Genomic DNA, 24041 nt, shown 5'->3' with positions numbered 1-24041 from the left:
CGTGAGTTTTACTCAAGTTTGATTATGATTAAAGGTGAAAAATATGTTTAATACAGAAGATCACTGTTTCATTATTATCCAGTGAGCTTTTCTTTTGAAATCTGATACCGGTGCTCTACTGTACATGGCATGAAAATGACCCTAAAACATCTTTAAAATATGCTTTTTAAAAATCTAACACCTAACTTCACGCTGCAGTAGAATTTTCTAAGACATTGCTTTTCTAGGAGTCAACTTAAATGACTTTTATGTGAAGATTTGGCATTGCGGAATGAAAGAAAGCAAGATGATCAAAGCGTCCGATGATGAGCCGATGATGTACAAACCCGAGCCTTGTTTGTGTTGAAAGAGAGATATCGACTCTTCTCCCGTTGAAGCAGACTTTCGTTGATCTTTCGAACAGATTATCGACTTGGCAAGCCAAGTACTGCTGCCTCGACATAGAATGTGAATCAATAAGCACACAAATGTTTGATCTCCGCTTAGACGAATCAATCGAATATATTGAAATTTCAGTCTCATGAAGTAGACAAAAGCTTAATGGACACTTTTTGGAGCGGAATTGGAGAATCGCTTATTTTTGGTTCGTTGAGGATGTCATCGATTGGTGAACATGGAAAAACTCGACAACAAGATTTTCTTCAACAATAATTAGCCTGCTATGCTCTCTCTCTCTACTCTGCTCTGTTATGTTATTTCCTCAAACCATGAATGACTAGTCTGTTTTGTTCGTAATAAACAATTGCGTTGCTATATATATATATATATATATATATATATATATATATATATATATATATATATATTGTTTCAATTTACTTTGGCCCATTTTTGGAAGTGCTCATTCCTTCATAAATAGAGAATAAAAAAGAAAGCAATATCATTCACCAATTGCAAATTAGCCCAACTGTTTCATCGTGGGTTTCTATAGAGTATAAACTCATCATCCATCTTGTGTTGATAAGTTAAATACAGGAGAAAAAAAGATTTAGAGCATCATGGATCTTGAATGTGCCAAATATAATTAAAACGTTGATGACAAAGATATGAAAGGAAATTATGCATATACTGTATAGATTCATATTGTATACATGTTTCAAATTGGTATATGTATGCATGTATATATACGATGAAACTATATGAATGCATGTAAATATCGCTTTTGATATTCTACCATGTTCCTGACCGAGTTTAGGTATACGACAGCTCTTCCATTGATGGTCTTGCTTCAGCCGTATCGCCTGTTTATAACAGAACAGGACGTTCCAGATATATTCCCAATCCGGTACAGGTAAATAAAATAAAGCTGTAAAAAATTCAACCTTACCATTTTAATTTATTTCTGCATATTTACAATTTCAATTTCTTGTAAAAAATTGAACTTATGAAACTTGTTATCATGTCCAAAAATATGTAATATAAATTATGTTTTGTAGAAAGGTTCTTGCGTGGGTTGTTTGTTTGGATATTCACTTATAATAATAATAATAAATGCATACATATTAAGCACCTAATAAAGTTGATTGGAATAAAAATTGATCTTAATGGATTACAGGAATATTTATTGTTAAATGTTTAGATTTAACAACAAGGTCGTTGTAGTATAGTGGTAAGTATTCCCGCCTGTCACGCGGGTGACCCGGGTTCGATCCCCGGCAACGGCGTTTTCTTTTCCTTTTTGATCCTTTTAGTATATTACAAAAAAGTATATGTTATACCTTTTACAGGCTTGTCACATAAAATATATGTTATCTAAATGATAAATTATTTGACCTCATATGGACTCTAGAGTTGCAAAAAAAAAAAGGTAGTTTAGGTTTGATAGATCATCGATTAATTAGGTGAAGCAGAATAATTACATACCAGAGTTAAAAGAGTAACAAATCAAACATAAAGAGAGCGAATTTCGGCAAAAATGGTATTCGATAAAATTCAAACTATTTTTAACACGAATTTGAAGGAAAACTATAATTTTTTCCTTTATAATTCTTTTCGTATTAATGCTTGTCAACTATTTTAATGAATCATTTAATTTGGTAGATAAGTTATCCTTTATCTTGTTGTAATATTTTGCGTTTAGTTTCGCACGAACTTCATTTGATTTGTCAATTGTCTCTTGGTTTTTGTCCCACATCATTATTTTAATTTGTCTTAATTATCTTTTTTTCCTTGATAAATATCGATAAATGCATATCTTTTTCACGTTAAAGAAATCAACGCTGTGCTTAAATTCCGCTTAGTTATCTGGATATATACTGGCGAGTTTCTTTTGTTTTAGGATTCTCTCTCCCATTCTTTTATATTTTCTTTTCATAATTTAAATTAATTAGTAGTGAAAATGCTTTACAGGGTTTGATTATAAACGTTGATCATGAAACCTGTAGGAAGAAACAAATTCCTTCTATCCGTACTGCTGTGGAGTACTCTTCTACACTCAGGTATACTTTTTGTCGTCTTCTTTATTTTTGTTTTTGTTCTTTTTGTTATTTATTTATTTTTAATAGAAAATAACTTCATACAAATAAATGTTTATCCGCCAAGATCACAAAGGGCGGAACTTCGTGGTTCCAAGTTTCATAAATAGAAAATTTGTCGTCATTCTTTGTTCAAAGGTAAGAATAATATCAATATCACAAAGTAAGAATGATATCAATTTTTAAATTACAGGAATAGTATTAAGTCAATAGCTCAATAGCTACATTTCTTTAAAAAAATAACTTAAATTTTATTTTATTAAGAAAATAGTTCATCGGTCCGAAATTAATTAGATTAATTATTCAATTAATTTCATTAACTTCGATCTAATAAACTATTTTCTTAATAAAATAAAATTTGAATTAAATCCTAAAAAAAAAGGTAGAATATTGACTGGTTGTAATAAATACTTGATTTTAAAAAGTAAAGAGTGTGAATGTTATAATAAATTTTTTAAAGAATATTTTTTTTTTTCAAACCGTAAACATGATTTGGATTTTTTTTTAATGAAATTTTAAACAATAAACAAAGTTAAATAGAGCCTAAAATGATAAACAATTTTTTTTAAACAATATGCAAACATCAAGTAACTTTTTATAACCTTTAAAGCAATATTTTCGTGATAAAAATTTAAGACATGTAATTCTTGCGACAAGCTTCAAAATTGCGTATGAGATGCCACTTTCACCTTGATATTCCAATAAGGGTAATTAAGCTAAATAGCCTCCTGAAAATAGGCAATTTATTTTTAGCCCACATTTTGTTAATAAGTGGTAAATAGCCAGGAGAATTTATTTACAGCCAATATAGGACGAGACTACCCTTATATTTTCCCGCCCATTAACCTCACTAAATTTAATATCATTAAACGCAATATCTTCGGATAATAACTGCCGTGTAATTATAACCACAGATCACGCAATCTTCTCTCTCATAGAAACATAAATTTCAAACACGAAATCCCACTCCTTCTCCTTCTTCTCTTATGCGCGCGGCCACCAGCACCAGCCCGAGCCCGAGCTTCTCTTCCTCGCGCGCGCCATCCCGCTGAGACCGAGCGCCGCCGTCTTCTTCTCCTTCTTCTCTTCTGCGCGCGGCCACCAGCACCAGCCCGAGTCCGAGCTTCTCTTCCTCGCGCGCGCCATCCCGCTGAGACCGAGCGCCGCCGTCTTCTTCTCCTCCTTCTCTTCTGCGCGCGGCCACCAGCACCAGTCCGAGGCCGAGCTTCTCTTCCTCGCGCGCACCATCCCGCTGAGACCGAGCGCCGCCGCGCGCGACCGCCGCGAGCCGCCGAGCGCGCCGCCAACGAAGAGACACCGGAGAATAGGTGGAAGTGCGCTGGAGAGTTCAATTCCAGCAGTATCTTTGAATGTGGGTTGTGGCTTCATGAAAGTGTTTGGCCGTGTCTTTGATTTTGAGTTTAGGCCGAGTGGTAAATACGAAGCTTATTTACAGTATATATACTGTAAATAAGCTTCGTATTTACAATGAATATTTTGTAAATAAGCTTCGTATTTACAGTATATATACTGTAAATAAGCTTCGTATTTACCACTCGGCCTAAACTCAAAATCAAAGACACGGCCAAACACTTTCATGAAGCCACAACCCACATTCAAAGATACTGCTGGAATTGAACTCTCTAGCGCACTTCCACCTATTCTCCGGTGTCTCTTCGTTGGCGGCGCACTCGGCGGCTCGCGGCGGTCGCGCGCGGCGGCGCTCGGTTTCAGCGGGATGGTGCGCGCGAGGAAGAGAAGCTCGGCCTCGGACTGGTGCTGGTGGCCGCGCGCAGAAGAGAAGGAGGAGAAGAAGACGGCGGCGCTCGGTCTCAGCGGGATGGCGCGCGCGAGGAAGAGAAGCTCGGGCTCGGGCTGGTGCTGGTGGCCGCGCGCAGAAGAGAAGAAGGAGAAGGAGTGGGATTTCGTGTTTGAAATTTATGTTTCTATGAGAGAGAAGATTGCGTGATCTGTGGTTATAATTACACGGCAGTTATTATCCGAAGATATTGCGTTTAATGATATTAAATTTCGTGAGGTTAATGGGCGGGAAAATATAAGGGTAGTCTCGTCCTATATTGGCTGTAAATAAATTCTCCTGGCTATTTACCACTTATTAACAAAATGTGGGCTAAAAATAAATTGTCTATTTTCAGGAAGCTATTTAGCTTAATTACCCTAACTATTTAGTTGTATTATTTTATTCTTTATTCAATGGAAATTTTCTTAATGCATCGTGTTCTTTTTTACTTTCCCTAAAGCATAATTACGAATGATTATGAGCTTGCAGGGCTTGGTGTGAAATCTTTATCCTATGATTATACTGCCGTTACCGAGGTAAGTTCTGTGCGTTTTATTTAAGGTTTATTTACAGCGTGGTTTATGAATTTTACGGGTTGTTACAAATAGACCCATGTTTTTTTTCTCTTTGGTGCTATAGCAATTTATGAACTTTTAAAAATTAATATTGATAATCAGGGAGGGACACAGCTAACTAAAGTTCACCAGGGGCTTAAGCACCCTTCAAATTTTTTAACACTTTTTACTCAAATTTAATTTTTTTTCTTCTTATTTTTGCCCTGAAAATTTACAAATTAGCTCCCTCTGAATTTATTTTTCACTTTAGCCCCTTTAAGTTTGGAGTCGAGTTTCGTCCATGCCGATAACCCTTTTGCCTAATCTCCGTAAGTTTTTGGACATAATCTCAAGTGTGTTAATACCCACATGATCTTACTATTCACGGTAAAATTGTTCATGCAATAGTATTTGAAAATTATGTGGACTCGAATTTGTTTACGAAACAATACAAAAATAAACGACGTCGACCAGCACATACAAAATGTAAATTGTTGGATTAAATGTAGACCACATGAACCGTGCCCTGAAAAAATAAGGTCACGATTGTCGCAAAGTCGACCCTCCTAAAATGGATGAAGGTTATGCAAAGGAATTATAAGTGTATTCTAGTATTCAAAGTTCAAGTTCAAGATTACTTGTACCAAAAAAAAAAAAAAAGAAGCCAATCTCTACCAAACCCAAACCCGTAAAGTTCACGGGCCACTTCGGATAGGCACAATTTAATTTGTATCTACGCACATATATAATATTGAAACTTCCTAGTGTATCCATTTCAGTGTTTGGATAAGCCTCACAAGGCTCAATATGGAGGAGGGATAATCACAAACCCGGAGTTTGACGACGGCTTAAATGGGTGGTCCAATTTCGGTGACGCCAAACTTCAAAGCAGAGAATCTCAAGGGAATAACTTCATCGTTGCTCATTCTAGGAACCAAACTTATGATAGCGTGTCTCAGAAGCTTCACTTGCAAAAGGAACACATTTACACATTCTCAGGTGATTACCAATTTGAGTGAATAGTACATGTAATTTGCATAACTTTCTCTTAGGACGCTCATTTTTATTTTTATTTTTTTGTGTAGCATGGATAAGAGTGAGCTCAGGAGAGAAAGTCCCAGTAACGGCTAGTTTCAAGACAGGAAGTGGAATCAAAGACGCTGGTTCAATTCTTGCCGAATCACATTGTTGGTCCTTTCTCAAAGGCGGTCTCAACGTTGATGACTTGGGACCAGCCGAGCTCTTTTTTCAGGTATATATATGTATGTAAGAATCTGTTCTTATTATTGTTCTTTCGAAAACCGAAAACAATTTGACAAATCCAAATATATATTGGATATATCGATAGAGCAAGGACACGTCAGTCGAGATATGGGTTGATAGCATCTCGTTGCAGCCCTTCACTCGAAACCAATGGAAATCTCATCAAGATCACAACATTCAAAAGGTAACCTAGTGGTCTACCTCGTTTCAGGTTTTTAGGCTCTGATATCATTGATATCATGTTAAGTCTCATGGAGTTTCATCTCAACATCAAAGAGCTAAATAACCAATTGAAATTCATGAATTTGCAGAATAGTAAAGGTTTGTCTAAAATGACTGAAATAGTCAAAATATGCAATTATTAGGTTTTAATAATTTTTAACATTTTTGACCCAATGATTAAATTTTTAAAAACAATAAATTGAATCATGTTATCAATTTTTTTAATAATTTTTTTACAACGTAATTTTGACTATTAATCTGTTGATTTCAAATGACTATATTTTGCTTAATTTTTCCCGAATTCAAACATTTCGACTTTGACACAAGTACTTTTATTGATTGTGATAAGGTGCGCAAGAGTAGGGTGAAGATCAAAGTAGTGGACCCGCAAGGCCGGGCCCTACCAAACGCGACGCTCTCCATCCAAGTGAAAAAGCCGGCGTTCCCTTTCGGCTGCGTCATAAACAAAGAGATCCTCGCCAACTCGGCGTACCGAGACTGGTTCACGTCCCGCGGCTTCACTATCACGACGTTTGGGAATGAGATGAAGTGGTACTCCAATGAGCCGACTCGTGGCCAAGAGGACTACTCTGTCGCCGATGCCATGTTCCGCCTCGTCGAAGAGCATGGCATCGCGGTCCGCGGACATAACGTATTTTGGGATGATCCTCGCTACCAGATGGATTGGGTCAACGCCTTGTCATCGGACCCCGATCAACTCTCCGCGGCCGCGGAAAAGAGGCAAGACTCGGTCATGTCGAGGTATGAGCACTGATGGAGCCAACTAAGGATCAATAATAAATTTACCCTAAATTGTGATCAACTTTTATATTTTTAGTACAAAATTATATGATTTTTTTCATATATGCCCTTCCTGAATAATTATTTTTCAAATTTGCTCCGTCAACAGGTACAAGGGACGGGTCGTGGCATGGGATGTGGTCAATGAGAACATGCACTTCCGATACTTCGAGGACCGGCTCGGGAAGGACGCCTCGGGGGTTTTCTACCATCGGGCTTTCATGGCGGATCCCGGGGCGACCATGTTCTTGAATGAGTACAACACGATAGAGGAGCCCGGGGACGCGAGTGTGTCACCGAGCAGCTACGTGGCAAAAGTCAACGAAATCCGGGGATACACGGGGAACGGTGCTGGACGGTTGGGGATTGGTCTAGAGTCTCATTTCAACGGCGCTACTCCGAATTTGGCTTATGTGAGGTCTGGGATTGACTTTCTCGCCGCAACGGGCTTGCCTATTTGGATCACGGAATTGGACGTTAAGGAAGGTCCTGATCAGGTATGTTTGAAAAACTATTTCTAAGCTATGACATCATCAATACTTTAGGACCAAAATCCAATAAGTCAAAAGTAATCTAAAAGTATGACAATTTTATTAGATTTTGATGCTAAAGTATTGGGGGATGTCATAGTTTAAGAATAATCTCAAACAAAAATACAAACAAATATAATAGTGTTTATTCAACTTGGATTGGATAAGCTTTAAATGAAATATAGTAAATTTGTCTGCATTGGTTGAAAATATGAGAAGAATACTGGCTAGACATCTTAATTATTTAGTTAATAATTAATACTTTAGTCTCTTTTATTTCATTTAATAGTTATTCTAATAGTCATTTCTTTTTCATTAATCTAATATCATTAGAAATTAATTCCATTAAATACTTTTATTGTTAAGAAGTGTACTAAAATTATAAAATGAAAAATATTTTAAACTCGTTAATTGTTTTTTTTTTTTTGTCTATTTATATTGGATTTATCTCCTAAAAATTTGTTTTTGACACTTGACTCTCCTAAATTTAGTTTTTCACCTGTTTATTGCATATTCTAATTTGAATATAACAAAGTTTTCTTAGCCTTACTTCGGTTAATTCTCTTAAGAATTGTGAAACCTTGCTTGGCTACATTTGAAGAGCTATATAACACCATAATCTTCTCAATTTATATGTTGGCAGGCAAAATACTTGGAGCAACTTTTAAGAGAGGTGCATTCGCATCCGAAGATCCAAGGAATAGTTCTTTGGCCATCATTGCCTTCAAATGGATGCTCTGAAATGTGTTTGACTGATATGAACTTCAAAAATTTGCCTGCCGGCGATGTCGTTGACAAGCTATTGCACGAATGGGGTTACAAAAGCGACGTCATGTATGGCACTGCTGATTCTTCTGGGTTTTTTGAGGCATCCCTTTTCCATGGAGATTATGAAGTAAAAGTTGATGACCCAAGAGTGACATCGTACAATTCGTTGTCTCATAAATTGAGAGTGCAACCAAAACCCGCTAGCCATAAGACTACTACGTTGCTAATCCAATTATCTTATTTTAATTAGTTAACATGCCTTCATTTGTCTTCTAGTTTGAAATTTTTGGTCTGATTGCCTGTTTTATTTAAACAAATTTTGAAGAGTAGACCAATATTAAGAGAAAATTATTATTTGTATGTCTACCAATTATAAAGTTTTGTCATTGTTAGTTCATAGTTGGCACTAGTTCCTAAATAAACTGTTGGGATAATTCTAAAAGTATGTTTGTTTTTTACCAAAATTCATTAATTGTTTTTAATTCTAAAATTATGACCAAATTTGTCAATAAACACACATGTTGATTATTGACACAGTTATTTATTGACAGCTAACTAAGATTAATTAGATCAATAATAAATAATTAATTGAGTTTAATCCTGTATTTAAATAGGAAACAAATATCTATGAGTAATAGGGGCAAAAAAGTCAATTATTATCTATTAATAAAAGATGGTTGCTATTTAACAACTATTAAGGAAACCATGATTACTACGCAAAATTCTCATCTTTCATTATGGCTACATAGCTAAACTGCCCTTTTGATTTAAATTATTTATATTACCCTTTTTCAAGTGATATCAGCTTTTTTTTTTTCTAATGTCGGCATAAATATTTAATGTTTTCGGGAACATACACTTAAATACCTATTTTTTTCGCAGTAACAATACCTAATGTTATGTTTTAGTTGGACCATTTAAAAAGTCAGTTAATTTTGACGGAAATACACATGACGGCTCTAAATTAAATACGATTTAATATTTTTTTCTTCAAATTAACTAAATAAATTAACTAAGTTACATAAAAATGAATTTTATATTATACTTAAGCAATGATGATTTTATAAAAATATTTTAATATTTATTTCTTAAAATTAATTAAGCACTAATAATATATATTTTAGAAAAATACTTAATTACTTTTTTTTTAATATTATAAACGTTTTTTATATTAAAATGTTTTATTATTTCTACAATATCATTTTTAGAATATACTTAAATAATTTTTTTATCAATAAAAAATATATTATTGAAAATCATTCAATATTTATTTCTTAAAATTAATCAAACAATGAATTTTAGAAAAATGCTTAATTAATTTTTTGAATTTAAAAAAGTTTTTTTTAATAATATCATTAATGCTTAGTTATAATATTAAAGTCGTTTTAAATTAATATTTTTGTTATAAAAAGGATATTATTAATGTTTAATTAATTTTAAGGGAAAAAATATAAAATCGTGTTTAATCTGAGGCTGCCACCACAGGACAAAAAACGTCTTCCGGTGCGACGATTGTCGCACCAAATACCTCATATGTCGCACCTAATAGTTTATTAGGTGCGCCATTAGGTGCGACAAAGTCGCACCTAAAAGTCCGTCGCTAATACCATTAGGTGCGACATGTCGCACCTAATAATCATACATTTAGGTGCGACGCTTTCAGGTGCGACATTGTCGCACCTAGTCGCACCTAATGCCCAAACTATTTTCCTGCCAAATTTATAAAAATTGGCGGGTTATTCATATCGGGTGCGACATTGTCGCACCTAATAACATTCCCACCATTATCGCACCGAATATGTTTTTTTAATTAAAAAAAAATTACAAAATTAGAAAATTAAATCAAAATTCATTTAGAATTAAATAAAAATTAATTAACAAAATTCTAAATTAATTAGAAATAATATTCTGAAAATAGAATTCTTAATTAAAAATACAAATTCATTCTAAAAAAGCGAAAAAATGAATTCCTAATTTTTTTTCCTATAAAACTTATCGATAGTAGAATTCCCTCTACCGAATAAGTTGCCAGAACTTCGGGAACCGCTTCCGCGTCCTCGTCCACCGCTGCCTGACGCGCTGCCGCTCGCTCGGCTCTTCCGTAAGGACGGTCTCGCAAGAAACACTAACATGTTACTATTTTAAAATATATTACTAATTAATCTGTATGAAATAATCTAAAAATATTACTAATTATAACTAACCTTTTCCGAGGCGATGAGCTAGACGCGAGGCCGGGACTGGGCCAATAGAGGGTCGGGGGCTATTTGGGCGGCAGCGGGTGGGCCGAGGGCGAGCTGGGGGCTGTTTGGGCGGCAGCGGGTTCGGGGGAGGGTCGGGAGCTGTTTGGGCGGACCGGGGCTGAGCCGAAGGGGTCACGGGGCTGAGTCGAGGGATGGTCACGGGCGGACCGAGGCTGAGCCGAGAGTGTCACGGACGGCGGGGTGACCGGGGCTGAGCCGAAGGGTTCACAGACGGCGGGGGAGGACCGGGCTGAGCCTATAGGGGGTCACGGGGCTAAGCCGAGGGATGGTCACGGGCGGACCGGGGCTGAGCCGAGGGGGTCACGGACGGCGGAGTGACCGGGGCTGAGGCGAAGGGGTCACAGGCGGCGGGGGAGGACCGGGCTGAGCCGAGGGGGTCACGGGCGGCGGGGGAGGACCGGACTGAGCCGAGGGGGTCACGGACCTGCAGGTCGGAGAGAGAGAGAGGGAGAGAGAGAGAGAGAGAGAGAGAGAGAGAGAGACGTACCTTGGAGGAGGACGGCGGGGGAGGACCAGGCTGAGTCGAGTGGGGCGTCGGAGCTGAGAGAGTGAGACGGAGAGAAGGAAAGATGCAGAGAGAGGGATTCGGGCGAGGAAGAAGGACGCTGGGTATTTAAAATACCCTAAAACTATTGGGTGCGACATTGTCGCACCTAATACTCATATTGGGTGCGACAATGTCGCACCTAATGTCGCACCGACTATGAAATCACAAAACCAAAAATATTCGGGGGGGATTTTCTGACCGTTTTAAATTTTAAACCCATTAGGTGCGACAAATGTCGCACCAAAACGTATTAGGTGCGACACTTGTCGCACCCAATACCATCAGGTGCGACATATTTATATCAGGTGCGACGTTGTCGCACCAAATACCACTAAACATAAGCAAAAATTTTAGTCACTTGGAGGACTATTTGGTGCAACATGTCGCACCTAATATGTGCTTAGGTGCGACATGTCGCACCTAATACCTATCCGCACCAGAAATGTGAATTTGTAGTAGTGCATGTGTATTTTGGTCAAACTTAACTGACTTTATTTAACGGTGTACCTGAAAGCCAACATTAGATATTTTTGCCGCTAAAACAAGAATACATATTTAAGTGTATGTTTTCGAAAACATTAGGTATTCATGTCGTCATTAACTCTTTGAAGTTTGAATTAAAATGGCATATTCTTCTCTCTTCTTCTCCTAAAAAATTACTAGAGCTTAAAAATTTGAGTGCCACTGTGACGACCCGACTTTTCGGACCGTTTTACTTATCTACTTTTTAAGCCTTTAGAAAATTTGAGGAAATTTTTTTTTAAAACATAACTTAAAATATAAAGTTTGAAAACTCATGACCTAAAAATAAATTTTCATTTAAAAACTTGATGAACGAAAACAACCAAAAATCAAAGTTACATAATCAAAATATAAAACCAAAAATACCATTGTAAATAAATACCATAAATAAAATCGTAACCTTTAACGGAAATGAAAAACATAACTTAAGCCATGAAAAATAAAACATTGGGTTTGGATTATTGAAAAACTGAAAGCAAAGCGCAAGTCTTTTATTTTCGAAAGCGGCAACCATAACCCAACCCTCTCGCCATCGTCACCGCTGATCCACCCTTCTCAGTTGCTCATAGGTTGTTTACCTACAACATGGACGAATATACATAGGTGAGCTAACGCTCATCGAGAACAACTATACTCACAAAACAAGAGCAATAAATATGCATAACCAGTTATTAGTATTTCACTTGCTAAATGGTGACACATGATATCAAATAGTAAAGTCTGACATATTTTAATGGGTAATCTAGCAACGTAGCCAATTTCAAACATGGTTTTAAGGATGTAGCCAACGTTTGGTAAATTTTGTAATCTAGCCATTTACAGAAATAAACGGTTAGAAAATATCGAAAATACCCTTATGTAACATAAATCATAGAAACCAAATACTAACAACCGTTTCAGCCGGCCGAAGTTTATCGTGTGTAAAATAAACGGAAATTAACTGAAATTAACAAAGCAGCGGAGATTAACAAAAAATTAGAAAGAAATAAACGCTCAATAACCAACTTTGCCAAATATAGAATTTTTTTTAAAATTCTAAATATATACACGTGTATTAACTTTGAAAATTCGTATTGAAAATTTGATCGGCTTGTGAATAACACCTTATTAAATGTGTATTAAAGGAAATGAAAGAAATATCAATTGATAACACCATCGACCTCTACCTGCACATATGTAAATTTACCATAATTAACAGAAATTAACAAAGCAGTGGAGATTAACAAAAAGGAAAGAAATATCAATTGATAACACCATCGACCTCTACCTGCACATATGTAAATTTACCATAATTAACAGAAATTAACAAAGCAGCGGGGATTAACAAAAAATTAGAAAGAAATAAGAAAACGCTCAATAACAAACTTTGCCAAATATAGAATTTTTTAAAAAAATTCTAAATATATACATGTGTATTAACTTCGAAAATTTTGGTTGATCAAACGTGGGCTACAAGTTTTGTAAGCAAATTCTAGTAGAGGATATTATAGTAATTAACATCTTACATAATTATGACACGTCATCATTTTTTGCTAGAGTGAAAATTTGGACGAAACGTTGGCTAGATTACAATTTCAACGTTTCAGGTGGCTTAGTTTGACTAATTTTTCTATTTTAATTCGGGGTCCCCTAGAGTAGTCGTACCAATTTCAGTGTACACTTTGGTAACGAACTATAGGGCTGCAACCTCTCATAGAACGTCTCATCTGTCTGATAAACTTGTGATGAAATTCTCTAGGTGAGCCCTTGATTCGGCTTGAGAAGATCCTCTAGTTACCTCCTTGGATCGAGGCGGTACGACCCTCTTATTTACTTGATAATCTTATTACTTGATTACGTCAAATGCAAGAATAACATAAGTTATTGACATACTTGATAACATACTTAGAATAAGAACATATTGTAGATAACATGCCTAAAACATGTTAAGAACATATCACACATATCATAACATATCATAAACACATGAAGCATAACATATCATCATATCACGCATATCAAAACAATCAACATATAAAGTCACATAACACAACTAAAACATATCATATAGTCACTAATTTTTATTTTCGAACAAATCCGTGTTGTAGTGAGATTATTCTCACCTGGATATCGGAAGTTACGATCTTAGACCGTCGAATGAATTGGACGCTCGAAAAGACTTGGAACCTAATCGGGATAAAAGACTACCGGGATCAGCTGAGAAAAGGATTCAAGACATACTTTTGGTTCTTGAAATTTTCAGGAACGACTTTCAAAGTGAAATTACCAAAATACCATTGACTATTAGGGTTTCGGTGAAAAACTAAAACTCTGAGAAAACTTCTGTAAAAATTTCAGTACGTATAAAACATAATTTTGATCACTTTTTGTAAAGACACCATGGCCAAAAACATCTTTAACTATTTCTTAAAAATAAAAAAAGTATAACATGTTACTATAAAAACTTGTGAAAGGCTTGTCTGCAGATCGATCGTAAAATAATCAGAAAATATTATGTATATCATGAAAATATTTTTCGATTACTTTTTCAAAAAGAAGACATGTAAAACTAGTGTTTCCAAAAAGAATCAACGTAAAAAAAAAAATTTTGAATCCACAGTAAACGTTTTAAATTCTGAAAATCGGAAATAGGTTAGACCAGCGAATCAGGTCTGCGCACTGATTTGAAAATAATTGGAAAATATTTTGTATTTCATAAAAATATTTTTTGATTAAATATTTAGATAGAAGACATTTAAACCTAACTTTTCCAAAAAGAATCCATGCAAAACCGTAATTTTTGAATCCAAAGTAAACGTTTAAAGTCTGAAAATTGGAAATAGGTCAGACCAGCAAATCAGGTCTGTGCACTGATTTGAAAATAATCGGAAAATATTTTGTATTTCATAAAAATATTTTTCGATTAAATATTTTTATAGAAGACTTTTAAACCTAACTTTTTCAAAAAGAATCAACGCAAAACCATAATTTTTGAAACCAGGGCAAGCGTTTTAAGAAACCGTTTTCAAGAAATCTGAACCGGATAGAAAAAAAAACATACCTATTTAGAGCTACGAATTTCCGAACAAAGAGAGGAATGAGGGAGGTAGAGCAGAGAAGAAGCGTGAAAAGAAAAAAATGAGATGTTTATATAGGGCTTAATTAAACTCTAAAAACCCAAATCCTAAAAGTCCAAACCCTAATCCTACTTAGGATCTTAATATATTAATTATTATTATTATTATAGACATACACGCTGATATATACATATATATAAGTAACTTATATATATATATATATATAAAAAAACGTAAAATGCTTATATATATTATGCTATATAAAATAAAGTAATATGTATATATATACTATTTATATAATATACGTTAACTTTAATTTTCTATAATATATATAAAGCATGTATATATACACACATAACTTATATATATATATATTATATAACTTATATATATTATATCCATATTTTGTAATCTAAAGAGTATATTAAATTCAAAAAAAATACCCTAAAGCATACATATCACATAAATAAATCATTCACTACTATTTTACTAAATAAAAAAAAATACTAACGTCACTCGAACACAAAATTTTAGCTTTTTAATAAAGCTTAAAATTTGAGATTTCACAGCCACTAATCCGATGATCTTAATCATTTGAGGGCTTTCATCCTGGGGGAAGTGTTTATTCTTCTCCGTGTCTTTGTCAATTTCCGTCAAGTTTGTCGTCATTCCATCGCTATGACCCCGTCTCTGTCATGCACACCAACATCGATCGAGCGTCTCCAATTAATTGAGGGTGTTTTTATTTATTCAATTTGATCTAGTTTTATATTTCAATAATCTAGACATGAATCTAACTTTTGTACCACCGGATCTTTGATCAGAGTAATTTTATTTCCATTCTTTAGATCTGAATCTTTGATATGATATGAGTTATTTTCTTTGGGCTTTGATATTAGTTGGGGAAGATCCTATAGAACACAATCGACAACAAGTGGTGGTTTGTGACTTGAAAAGACCGGCAACCCAATATTTTTGTTGTAGTATTGATTATGTTTGTGATTCACTTTTCATCTTCTTTTAGAAATAAGTTTTGAATTTTTCGTTGAGCTTAATTTGTATAATCTAAGCCTTTTCGCCTTTTATCAATAAGTAGCCCTTTATAAAAAAAAATGGCAGATTCTTTTAAAATAATTAGTCTTTATATTTTAAAACTAGTTATTATTTTATTTGAATATAATAAAAGAGAAAAATTGACAATTCATCAATATTTTAACCGAGGTCGCTAAGTACAAATATATTGTTATTAGTCATACTCAAGAATAATATTGTAAATTAACTAAATGCTAAGACATATTTTATTCATCCTTCTTTCTCTAAGAAAATCATATATTACAGTTTGATTATCTCTTAGTTGCCGCGCGTTTCTTGGACGTTAGAGTCACCGATCAGCGGTGCTCTTCGACCTAAGGGCAGGTTCTTCGGGGGATTTGTTTTTCTGCAAGTGTTTGTGTGAGATCTCTTCGATAAATGTAGAAGATTTTGTTGATAGTTTGTGTTGATAGTTTGAATTCTCGTATTATCTTCGAGCTTTTGAATTTTTCTTTGAGTTTATTGATTATTTAAGCATATTTCTTTTACTTTGATCAATATATTCTCTTTCAATGGGGCTTTTGTTTTAAAAAAACAAAAAACTTAAAAGACTGATATTTTGTTTCATTGCCGATAATTTTCTAGTGAAAATAAGGGTACCCTAAAGCAAATATTAAGTAAAATCAAGGAATTATATTATATTCACCAGTATGCTTTGCTAAAATTATGGATTCTTTATTATCCGACTATATCGTAGACCCAGCCAAGAAATTTAGCTCATGATAAAGTAACTGAAAATTAAAAGAAATGAATAGGTTCATGGTTGAAATCAGACAAGAAAAATATGACTGTCTTGCAAAATCATTTCGATCATGTCTCCGACGCCATTACGATCACGTTATTCTCGTTGTGTTTTCGTTCAAACGACACATTCAAAAGTTCAAAATAAGTTGATAGTCGGTAAGATATAAGTAAAGGCAAACATGTATACCAAATTTAAAAGAGTAACAAATCAAATCGTTAAAGTGTAGCATCCAAAAAACCGGGCCGATAAATTGTATGCTTTATAAGAATATATTGTTTCTGTTTGCACAAATTCGTTATTGCCTTTGATAAAATTAAATTTTATTAAGGTAACTTTCTGCACTATTTTTGGGTTACTATTATTTGTATCATGTATCGAGTCATTTTGTTTAGATTAAAATTACCTTTTAGTATTATTTTCCCGTTTAGTTCGCATCAACACATTAAATTTGCTAATAAAGGCTCGTCATATTTACTCATATTACCAATTTAACCGGTCTTATCTTTTCCCACGTATCATTCCTTTCCTTTACATTAATAAACCTTGATTTTATCACGTTATCTCGAATCATGTTGTAATTAATACCCACTCTTTCGTTCACATATATATATATATATATATATATATATAATATATATATTTATATATATGAACTTGCTGGCTAACTTCTGTACAATTACAAGATTTCGCTTGTATTCCATCAATTTCCACGGTATATAATACTACATATTTTTCTTCGATACGTTCTGTGTTTTTTGTATACTTCTCTTTCGTATGCATATATATCCCTTTTTTTTTTAGATATTGAACCAGTGAAGTCTGTTTTCAGGGTTTGAACTTTATAACGTTAAATCATGCCACTCGGAGGAAGAAATAATATTCTTCTACTAGCATTGTGTATTCTTCACTCAGGTGCGTACGTGTCATCGTCTTCTTCGTTTGAATATGCATATACTTTGGAGTTTGGATGCCTAATATTTTCTATACAGTAATCAATTATACTGAAATAATTCGTTGTACACAATTCAAAATTAGGTCTTTTGACGAATTAAATATTTTTCGGAAAATCTGACCTTCTTAACTATTTTATTTTCTTATTCATTACTGTTTTCTGTTTATATAAACCAGTCTTTATATTCAAGACTTCGTGAAAGTCAACATTAAATATGCAATGTCTGAGACAAAGAGGCTTTTGTGCTAGTTTAAAACAAAAATTTGAACAAATGCGTATACTTAATATCATATGGAGATCTTGTGCTCTATCTAGAAACAAAATTATCAAATAGAAATTTTAGAACATTATTTTTGTTTCGTCAAATGGACAATTTATTTTTGAAATTAAATAATAAAATTCATATCTCCAAATAAATTACTTCATTTTGTGTTTGAATTGCAACTATGAATCATGCATTCACTGGTCGAATCTGTGATTTTGATGACTATCAACTATCAATTTTTATCCATTTACCTCTTTCTGTGTTCTTCGCGATTTAGAGATTATTATTTATTTTTTAGTTTTTAAATAAATTACATATATGACGCGAATGAATAAAGATAATTGATGTTTACATATATCAATAAATTAAACTTCAATAAAAAGAAGATTCGTGGCACTGTTGTCTATTTCAAAGTATAATTTCATCATTTTAGTTAAACAGACGGTATGAGCTCGATATTTTTTAAAACCAAAGATTAAACTTGATGTTTCACTAACACATAAAGCATATATGTGTCATTTTCTCAAACAAAATTAACAAATAGAAATTTTAGAACATTATTTTTGTTTCGTCAAATGTACAATTTGCTTTTCTAAATGCGTTCGCTGATGTGGCTTGATATTAGATAATAATTGAAAAAAAAAAAACCAAAAACATAGTATCATTATCTTTCTACCTTACATATGTAATTTTGTTATAATATAGTCAGTAGTCAATGACTTCTATTTTTAATTTCAAATCTTAGCAAAATATTTGATATTTGTAGCACAGCATATAACAATATATCAAACACTCCACCCTCTTAATTTATTTATTTATTTTATTATATACTTTGCCCCTCAAGTTTTCATTATCTTTCTACCTTGTTACATACGTAATTTTGTTATAATATAGTCAGTAGTCAATGACTTCTATTTTTAATTTCAAATCTTACCAAAATATTTGATATTTGTAGCACAGCATATAACAAGATATCAAACACTCTACCCTCTTAATATTTTATTTTATTTTTTTTAATCTTTTTTTTATATACTTTTCCCCTCAAGTATCATTATCTTTCTACCTTACATACGTAATTTTGTTATAATATAGTCAGTAGTCAATGACTTCTATTTTTAATTTCAAATCTTAGCAAAATATTTGATATTTGTAGCACAGCATATAACAAGATATCAAACACTCTACCCTCTTAATATTTTATTTTATTTTATTTTATCCTTTTTTTATATACTTTGCCCCTCAAGTATCATTATCTTTCTACCTTACATACGTAATTTTGTTATAATATAGTCAGTAGTCAATGACTTCTATTTTTAATTTCAAATCTTAGCAAAATATTTGATATTTGTAGCACAGCATATAACAAGATATCAAACACTCTACCCTTTTTCTTTAAAAAAAAAAAAAAAAAAACTTTGCCCCTCAAGTAAAGTGATTTTCTATCTCAAAATAAATTGACGATGAAATGCTCAATCTACAATCTTTATGTGGGATTCCTGATCAGTACTCAGAAAAGAATGATTCTCTTTTACCGAATGACTTAACATTGTCGTGGGCCGACTCTCCCAATAATTGGACCATATATTTGTTTTGTTCCGATCAGTATTATAAGATTTTATCTCAAAACTAATTAACATTAGCTCATGATGCCTTTGTTGATCCCAGTCATTTACATGCAAATTAAAGTACGCTAACAAACTATAATAATATGATGACCTTGCAGGCGTTGGGGTCATTTCTCTATCCTATGATTACAATGCTATCACCGAGGCAAGTTTTTTTTTATTTTTTTTATTTATTTTTATTTTTTTTTTTTTTTGCATCGCGCTAGAGATATTCGTCGCACAGACGTTTTTCCGCACAAGCCACATTATAATTTTTTGTTCTCTTGTAATTTCTTCTTAGCAAGGCATAATATATTTGATAGTCATGTTTACTTAGAATGCCATATTTTGTGAATTTGTACTCTTTTTTTTAATCCAGTGTTTGAATAAGCCTCACGAGGCTCAATATGGAGGAGGAACAATAACAAACCCTGAGTTGGAAAATGGCTTGAACGGATGGTCCAGATTCGGTAACGCCGAGATTGAACTCAGAGAATCTCAGGGAAATAAGTTCATTGTGGCTCACTCTAGAAACCAGACACGTGATAGCGTGTCTCAGAAGCTTCACTTGCAAAAGGACCACATTTACACATTCTCTGGTGAACATTAGTAAATCTAGTGGAATAGTATATACCTATTACATTATTTCTCTTAGGAGGCTGATATTTCGACATTTTTCGTATACAGCTTGGATAAGAGTGAGCTCAGGAGACAAAGTCCCCGTAACGGCTAGTTTCAAGACAGCGAGTGGAATTAAGCACGCTGGTTCAATACTCGCTGAATCACATTGTTGGTCTTTTCTCAAAGGCGGTCTCAACGTTGATAACTCCGGACCAGCCAATCTCTTTTTTCAGGTATATCTATAGTAAGATCAAATGCAAAATGTTTAGCTTTGCAGTTTCAATGGTGAGAAATATATATTAACAAAAAAAATGTGAATATGTATATTGGTAGAGCAAGGACACATCAGTTGAGATATGGGTTGATAGCGTCTCATTGCAACCCTTCACCCAAAATCAATGGAAAGCTCATCAAGATCATAGCATTCAAAAGGTAACTCATAACACATTTTCATGATTTCATATGGGTAAAGTCTATTGATATTTTCTTTAGACGAGAGCTTTTAAGATTTACTCACTTTTGAAACACATAATTAATTAACTTTGGGAAATTACGGAAATAGTTATTAAAGGACAACATTTTTGAAATAGTGATTCAATATTATATATTAAGCATCGAGAAAAATGATTATTTATAACTCGAAAAATATATAAATATTTTAGACACACTATTCTTGTTATTATTTAAAAAAAAAAAAAAAAACGCAATCACATACAATTTCCAAAAAAAAAAAAATTTATCAATCAAGTTATAATTGAGTATCTAGTTGTGAAAGTATCATGGGGTTCCATATCTCAAAACCAATTGGTAATGAGAGGAGTAACTCATGACCTTTATAAGCTCTTGTTAGTTTCCATTCACTTTCAATGTGGGATTCCTAACACGCCCCCTCAAGATGGCGGCTCTTTGCGTTCGCTCATCTTGGGCCGAATCCCAGCGATTGGACCGGTTACTCGTTTGGGCTTAGTGAGCTCTGATACCATGTGAAAGTATCATGGGGTTTCATCTCAAAACCAATTGGTAATGAGAGAAGTAACTCATGACCTTTATAAGCTCTTGTTAGTTTCCATTCACTTTCAATGTCGGATTCCTAACACTAGTACCATAAAGTTATTTCATCTTCATAATTAAATTGGATAAATTGCTTCATTAATTACGATTAGGTGCGCAAGAGCAAGATCAAGATCAAAGTAGTGGACTCGCAAGGCCAGGCCGTACCGAACGCAACGCTCTCATTCCAAGCAAACAAGCCCGCATTCCCATTCGGGTCCGTCATAAACAACGAAATCCTCTACAACGCGGCATACCGAGACTGGTTCACGTCCCGCGGCTTCACAGTCACGACATTCGAGAACGAGATGAAGTGGTACACCAACGAGCGCAGCCCCGGAAAAGAGGACTACTCCGCCGCTGACGCAATGCTCCGCCTCGCCCAAGAGCACGACATCTCGGTCCGCGGCCACAATGTGTTTTGGGAGGACCCGAAGTACATGCTCTATTGGGTCAACGCCATGTCGGACCACGGTCAACTCTACAAGGCCGTCGCGAGGAGGCAAAACTCGATCATGTCAAGGTACAAGCACTGGCGTAGCTAGCTAAGTCTGATGTTTTTTTTTTTAATTTTTATTCATACCTTAAACCCTAAACCCTAAATCCCCTTACTGTAATTTCTGACTCCATCACTAGATACAAGGGCCGGGTTGTGGGGTGGGATGTGGTCAACGAGAACATGCACTTCCATTTCTTTGAGGACCGGCTCGGGAAGTACGTCTCGGGGCTTTTCTATAATCGGGCTTTCGCGGCCGACCCTGGGACGACCATGTTTCTGAACGAGTACAACACGATAGAGGAACCCGGGGATGCAGGTGCGTCGCCGAGCAGATATGTGGCAAAAGTCAATGAGATCCGGGGATTCACCGGGAACCAAAACGGACGGTTGGGGATCGGTCTTGAGGCTCATTTCAATGGCGCTACTCCGAATTTGGCTTACGTTAGATCCAGCATTGACTTTCTTGCCTCGACAGGATTGCCAATTTGGATCACGGAATTGGACGTTAAGGAAGGTCCTAATCAGGTATGGCATTTTTTTTTTCTTGAGGAGATTATATACTAACAAGTAGCTAATATAATTGGAGGTGGCTCAAGAACTGGCGGGGCAAAAAAATTGTAGCCATTAGAAATAAAAACTGAAAAAAAAAATTATTTAGTTAAAATTCCATTATCGGCTACTAATTTTTTTAAATTTGTACTTTTTTTATTAGTTAAAATTATGATAATTAGTTTGTATGAAAATATTTAAAATACTAATACTAATATATATTGTAAAAGAATGTGGATTTAACATCTACTTTTCGAACTCACGTGTTTCTCGTCAAATTAAAGTTCTTTAACTTTGTAAAAAAAAATGAACGTCCTTTACGAAAATCTAGGTTACATCGTACGTAATCTTTTTCCAATTAAAATGTTGGCAGGCAAATTACTTGGAACAACTTCTGAGAGAGCTACATTCACATCCGAAGATCCAAGGAATAGTTCTTTGGCCATCACTGGCCTCTCATGGATGCTCTCAAATGTGCTTGACTGACATGAACTTCAAAAACTTGCCAGCTGGCGATGTCGTTGACAAGTTATTGTACGAATGGGGTTTCAAAAAAGTCGTCGTCCAAGGCACAACTGATTCTGCCGGATTTTTTGAGACCTCGCTTTTCCATGGAGATTATGAAGTCCAAATCGATCACCCAAAAGTGAATGCATACAATTCATTTTCTCAGAAGTTGAGCGTGCAATCAAAACCCGCTAGTCCAGAGACTCCAACGTTGCTAGTCCAATTACCTTATGCTAATTAATCAACAATTGGCTTTGATTATCTCCTAGTTTAATATTTTATTTCAACAAATTTGAAGTAAAGACAATTTTGTCGTTATTCGTTCATTCTGATTTTATAATAAGGTAACTTTTTTATAATTTTTCTAATAATTGGAGAGCTATGTGCTTGTTATGGGAATTTCACAAGATGAAAACGATACCCCAAGAAAAAAAAGACGGACAAATGACAAATATAGACGAGAACTTCTTCTCCCGATGGAAATTGAGCTCTCACCAAGGGCGCCATCTGACGAGAACTCCTCCAAACGGAAAACCAAGTTCTCACCAAGGCCATCTAACGAGAGCTCTTTTTCCTGGCGAAAGACTGAGTTCTCACTAAAGCCGTCTGATTGGAACTAAGTTCTCACCATGGACATCTGATGGGAACTTCTTCTTTTGGCGAGAACTTTCTTCTCGCCAAAGCCATATGATGGGAACTCCTACTTCTAATGGAAACTGAGTTCTCACCAAGGCAATCTGATGAAAACTCAAATTATCGGCGGTAATTGAGTTCTAACCAAAATCATCATACGAAAACTGAGTTCAAACTAAGGCCGTCTGACGGGAACCCATTCTCCGGATCATAACTCTCTTCTCGCCAAGACCATATGACAAACAAAGTTATCACCAAGGACACCATCTAACGAGAACTTCTTTTGACTGGGACTGAGTTCTCATCAAAGCCATTAGACAAAAAATTGAGTTCTTATTAAGGTCATCTGGCAGGAAATCCTTCTCCCGACGAGAACTCTCTTCTCACTAAGGCCATTAGACGAGAACTCCTTCTCTTGACAAGATATCTTTTCATTCCAAGATCTTTTAGACGATAACTTTCTTCTCGCCAAGGCCATCAGACGAGAACTCTTTTGGACGAGAACGTCATTCTCACCAGACGGGAACTTCCTTCTCACTAGACGAGAACTTCTCCTTGTGATGAGAACTCTACCAATTACTCCAAATCTCTATAATTATACCACTTAAAACACCACTTTGGTAAAGTCATTTTTCATAAGGCAAACTAATGCTAAAATACTCTCTTATTTTTCACTCTCTCCCTTCATCTAAAATTCAGGAGAAGAACTTAAACTCACCACC

General features: G+C 34.7%; 2 protein-coding genes and 1 non-coding gene across 3 annotated transcripts; all 3 read left to right on the top strand.

The window, feature by feature from the left end:
* The first annotated feature begins 1592 nt into the window (after nucleotides 1-1592).
* TRNAD-GUC (transfer RNA aspartic acid (anticodon GUC)) lies at nucleotides 1593-1664 on the top strand. Its single transcript has one exon. It is a non-coding gene; the product is annotated as a tRNA-Asp (tRNA).
* Nucleotides 1665-2371: 707 nt separating this feature from the next.
* On the top strand, nucleotides 2372-8667 carry LOC149389076 (endo-1,4-beta-xylanase 5-like). Its single transcript, XM_089622555.1, has 8 exons — nucleotides 2372-2438; nucleotides 4765-4811; nucleotides 5609-5828; nucleotides 5915-6081; nucleotides 6178-6276; nucleotides 6664-7076; nucleotides 7225-7612; nucleotides 8289-8667. The coding sequence occupies exons 1-8, from the start codon at nucleotides 2372-2374 to the stop codon at nucleotides 8661-8663; spliced, it is 1776 nt and encodes a 591-aa protein (XP_089478681.1). The 3' UTR covers nucleotides 8664-8667.
* An 8826-nt stretch (nucleotides 8668-17493) lies between these two features.
* On the top strand, nucleotides 17494-22992 carry LOC149389075 (endo-1,4-beta-xylanase 5-like). Its single transcript, XM_089622553.1, has 8 exons — nucleotides 17494-17551; nucleotides 19580-19626; nucleotides 19840-20059; nucleotides 20148-20314; nucleotides 20415-20513; nucleotides 21245-21654; nucleotides 21768-22155; nucleotides 22553-22992. The coding sequence occupies exons 1-8, from the start codon at nucleotides 17494-17496 to the stop codon at nucleotides 22925-22927; spliced, it is 1764 nt and encodes a 587-aa protein (XP_089478679.1). The 3' UTR covers nucleotides 22928-22992.
* The last annotated feature ends 1049 nt before the right edge of the window (nucleotides 22993-24041 follow it).

The sequence above is a fragment of the Urtica dioica genome, chromosome 8, assembly GCF_054948205.1.
Source record: "Urtica dioica subsp. dioica isolate 48M chromosome 8, U.dioica_male_clone48M_v1_H2, whole genome shotgun sequence".
Classification (NCBI taxonomy): Eukaryota; Viridiplantae; Streptophyta; class Magnoliopsida; order Rosales; family Urticaceae; genus Urtica; species Urtica dioica.
This window is presented reverse-complemented; position numbering and strand designations above follow the sequence as displayed.

What these genes read in the sequence shown, in the direction of transcription:
- LOC149389076 (XM_089622555.1), top strand. Translation starts at nt 2,372, where the DNA reads ATGAAACCTGTAGGAAGAAACAAATTCCTTCTATCCGTACTGCTGTGG. An exon ending in ATTATACTGCCGTTACCGAG is followed by an intron (nt 4,812 to 5,608) that starts GTAAGTTCTGTG and finishes TATCCATTTCAG; the next exon opens with TGTTTGGATAAGCCTCACAA. An exon ending in ACACATTTACACATTCTCAG is followed by an intron (nt 5,829 to 5,914) that starts GTGATTACCAAT and finishes TTTTTTGTGTAG; the next exon opens with CATGGATAAGAGTGAGCTCA.
- LOC149389075 (XM_089622553.1), top strand. Translation starts at nt 17,494, where the DNA reads ATGCCACTCGGAGGAAGAAATAATATTCTTCTACTAGCATTGTGTATT. An exon ending in ATTGTGTATTCTTCACTCAG is followed by an intron (nt 17,552 to 19,579) that starts GTGCGTACGTGT and finishes ATGACCTTGCAG; the next exon opens with GCGTTGGGGTCATTTCTCTA. An exon ending in AAGATCATAGCATTCAAAAG is followed by an intron (nt 20,514 to 21,244) that starts GTAACTCATAAC and finishes AATTACGATTAG; the next exon opens with GTGCGCAAGAGCAAGATCAA.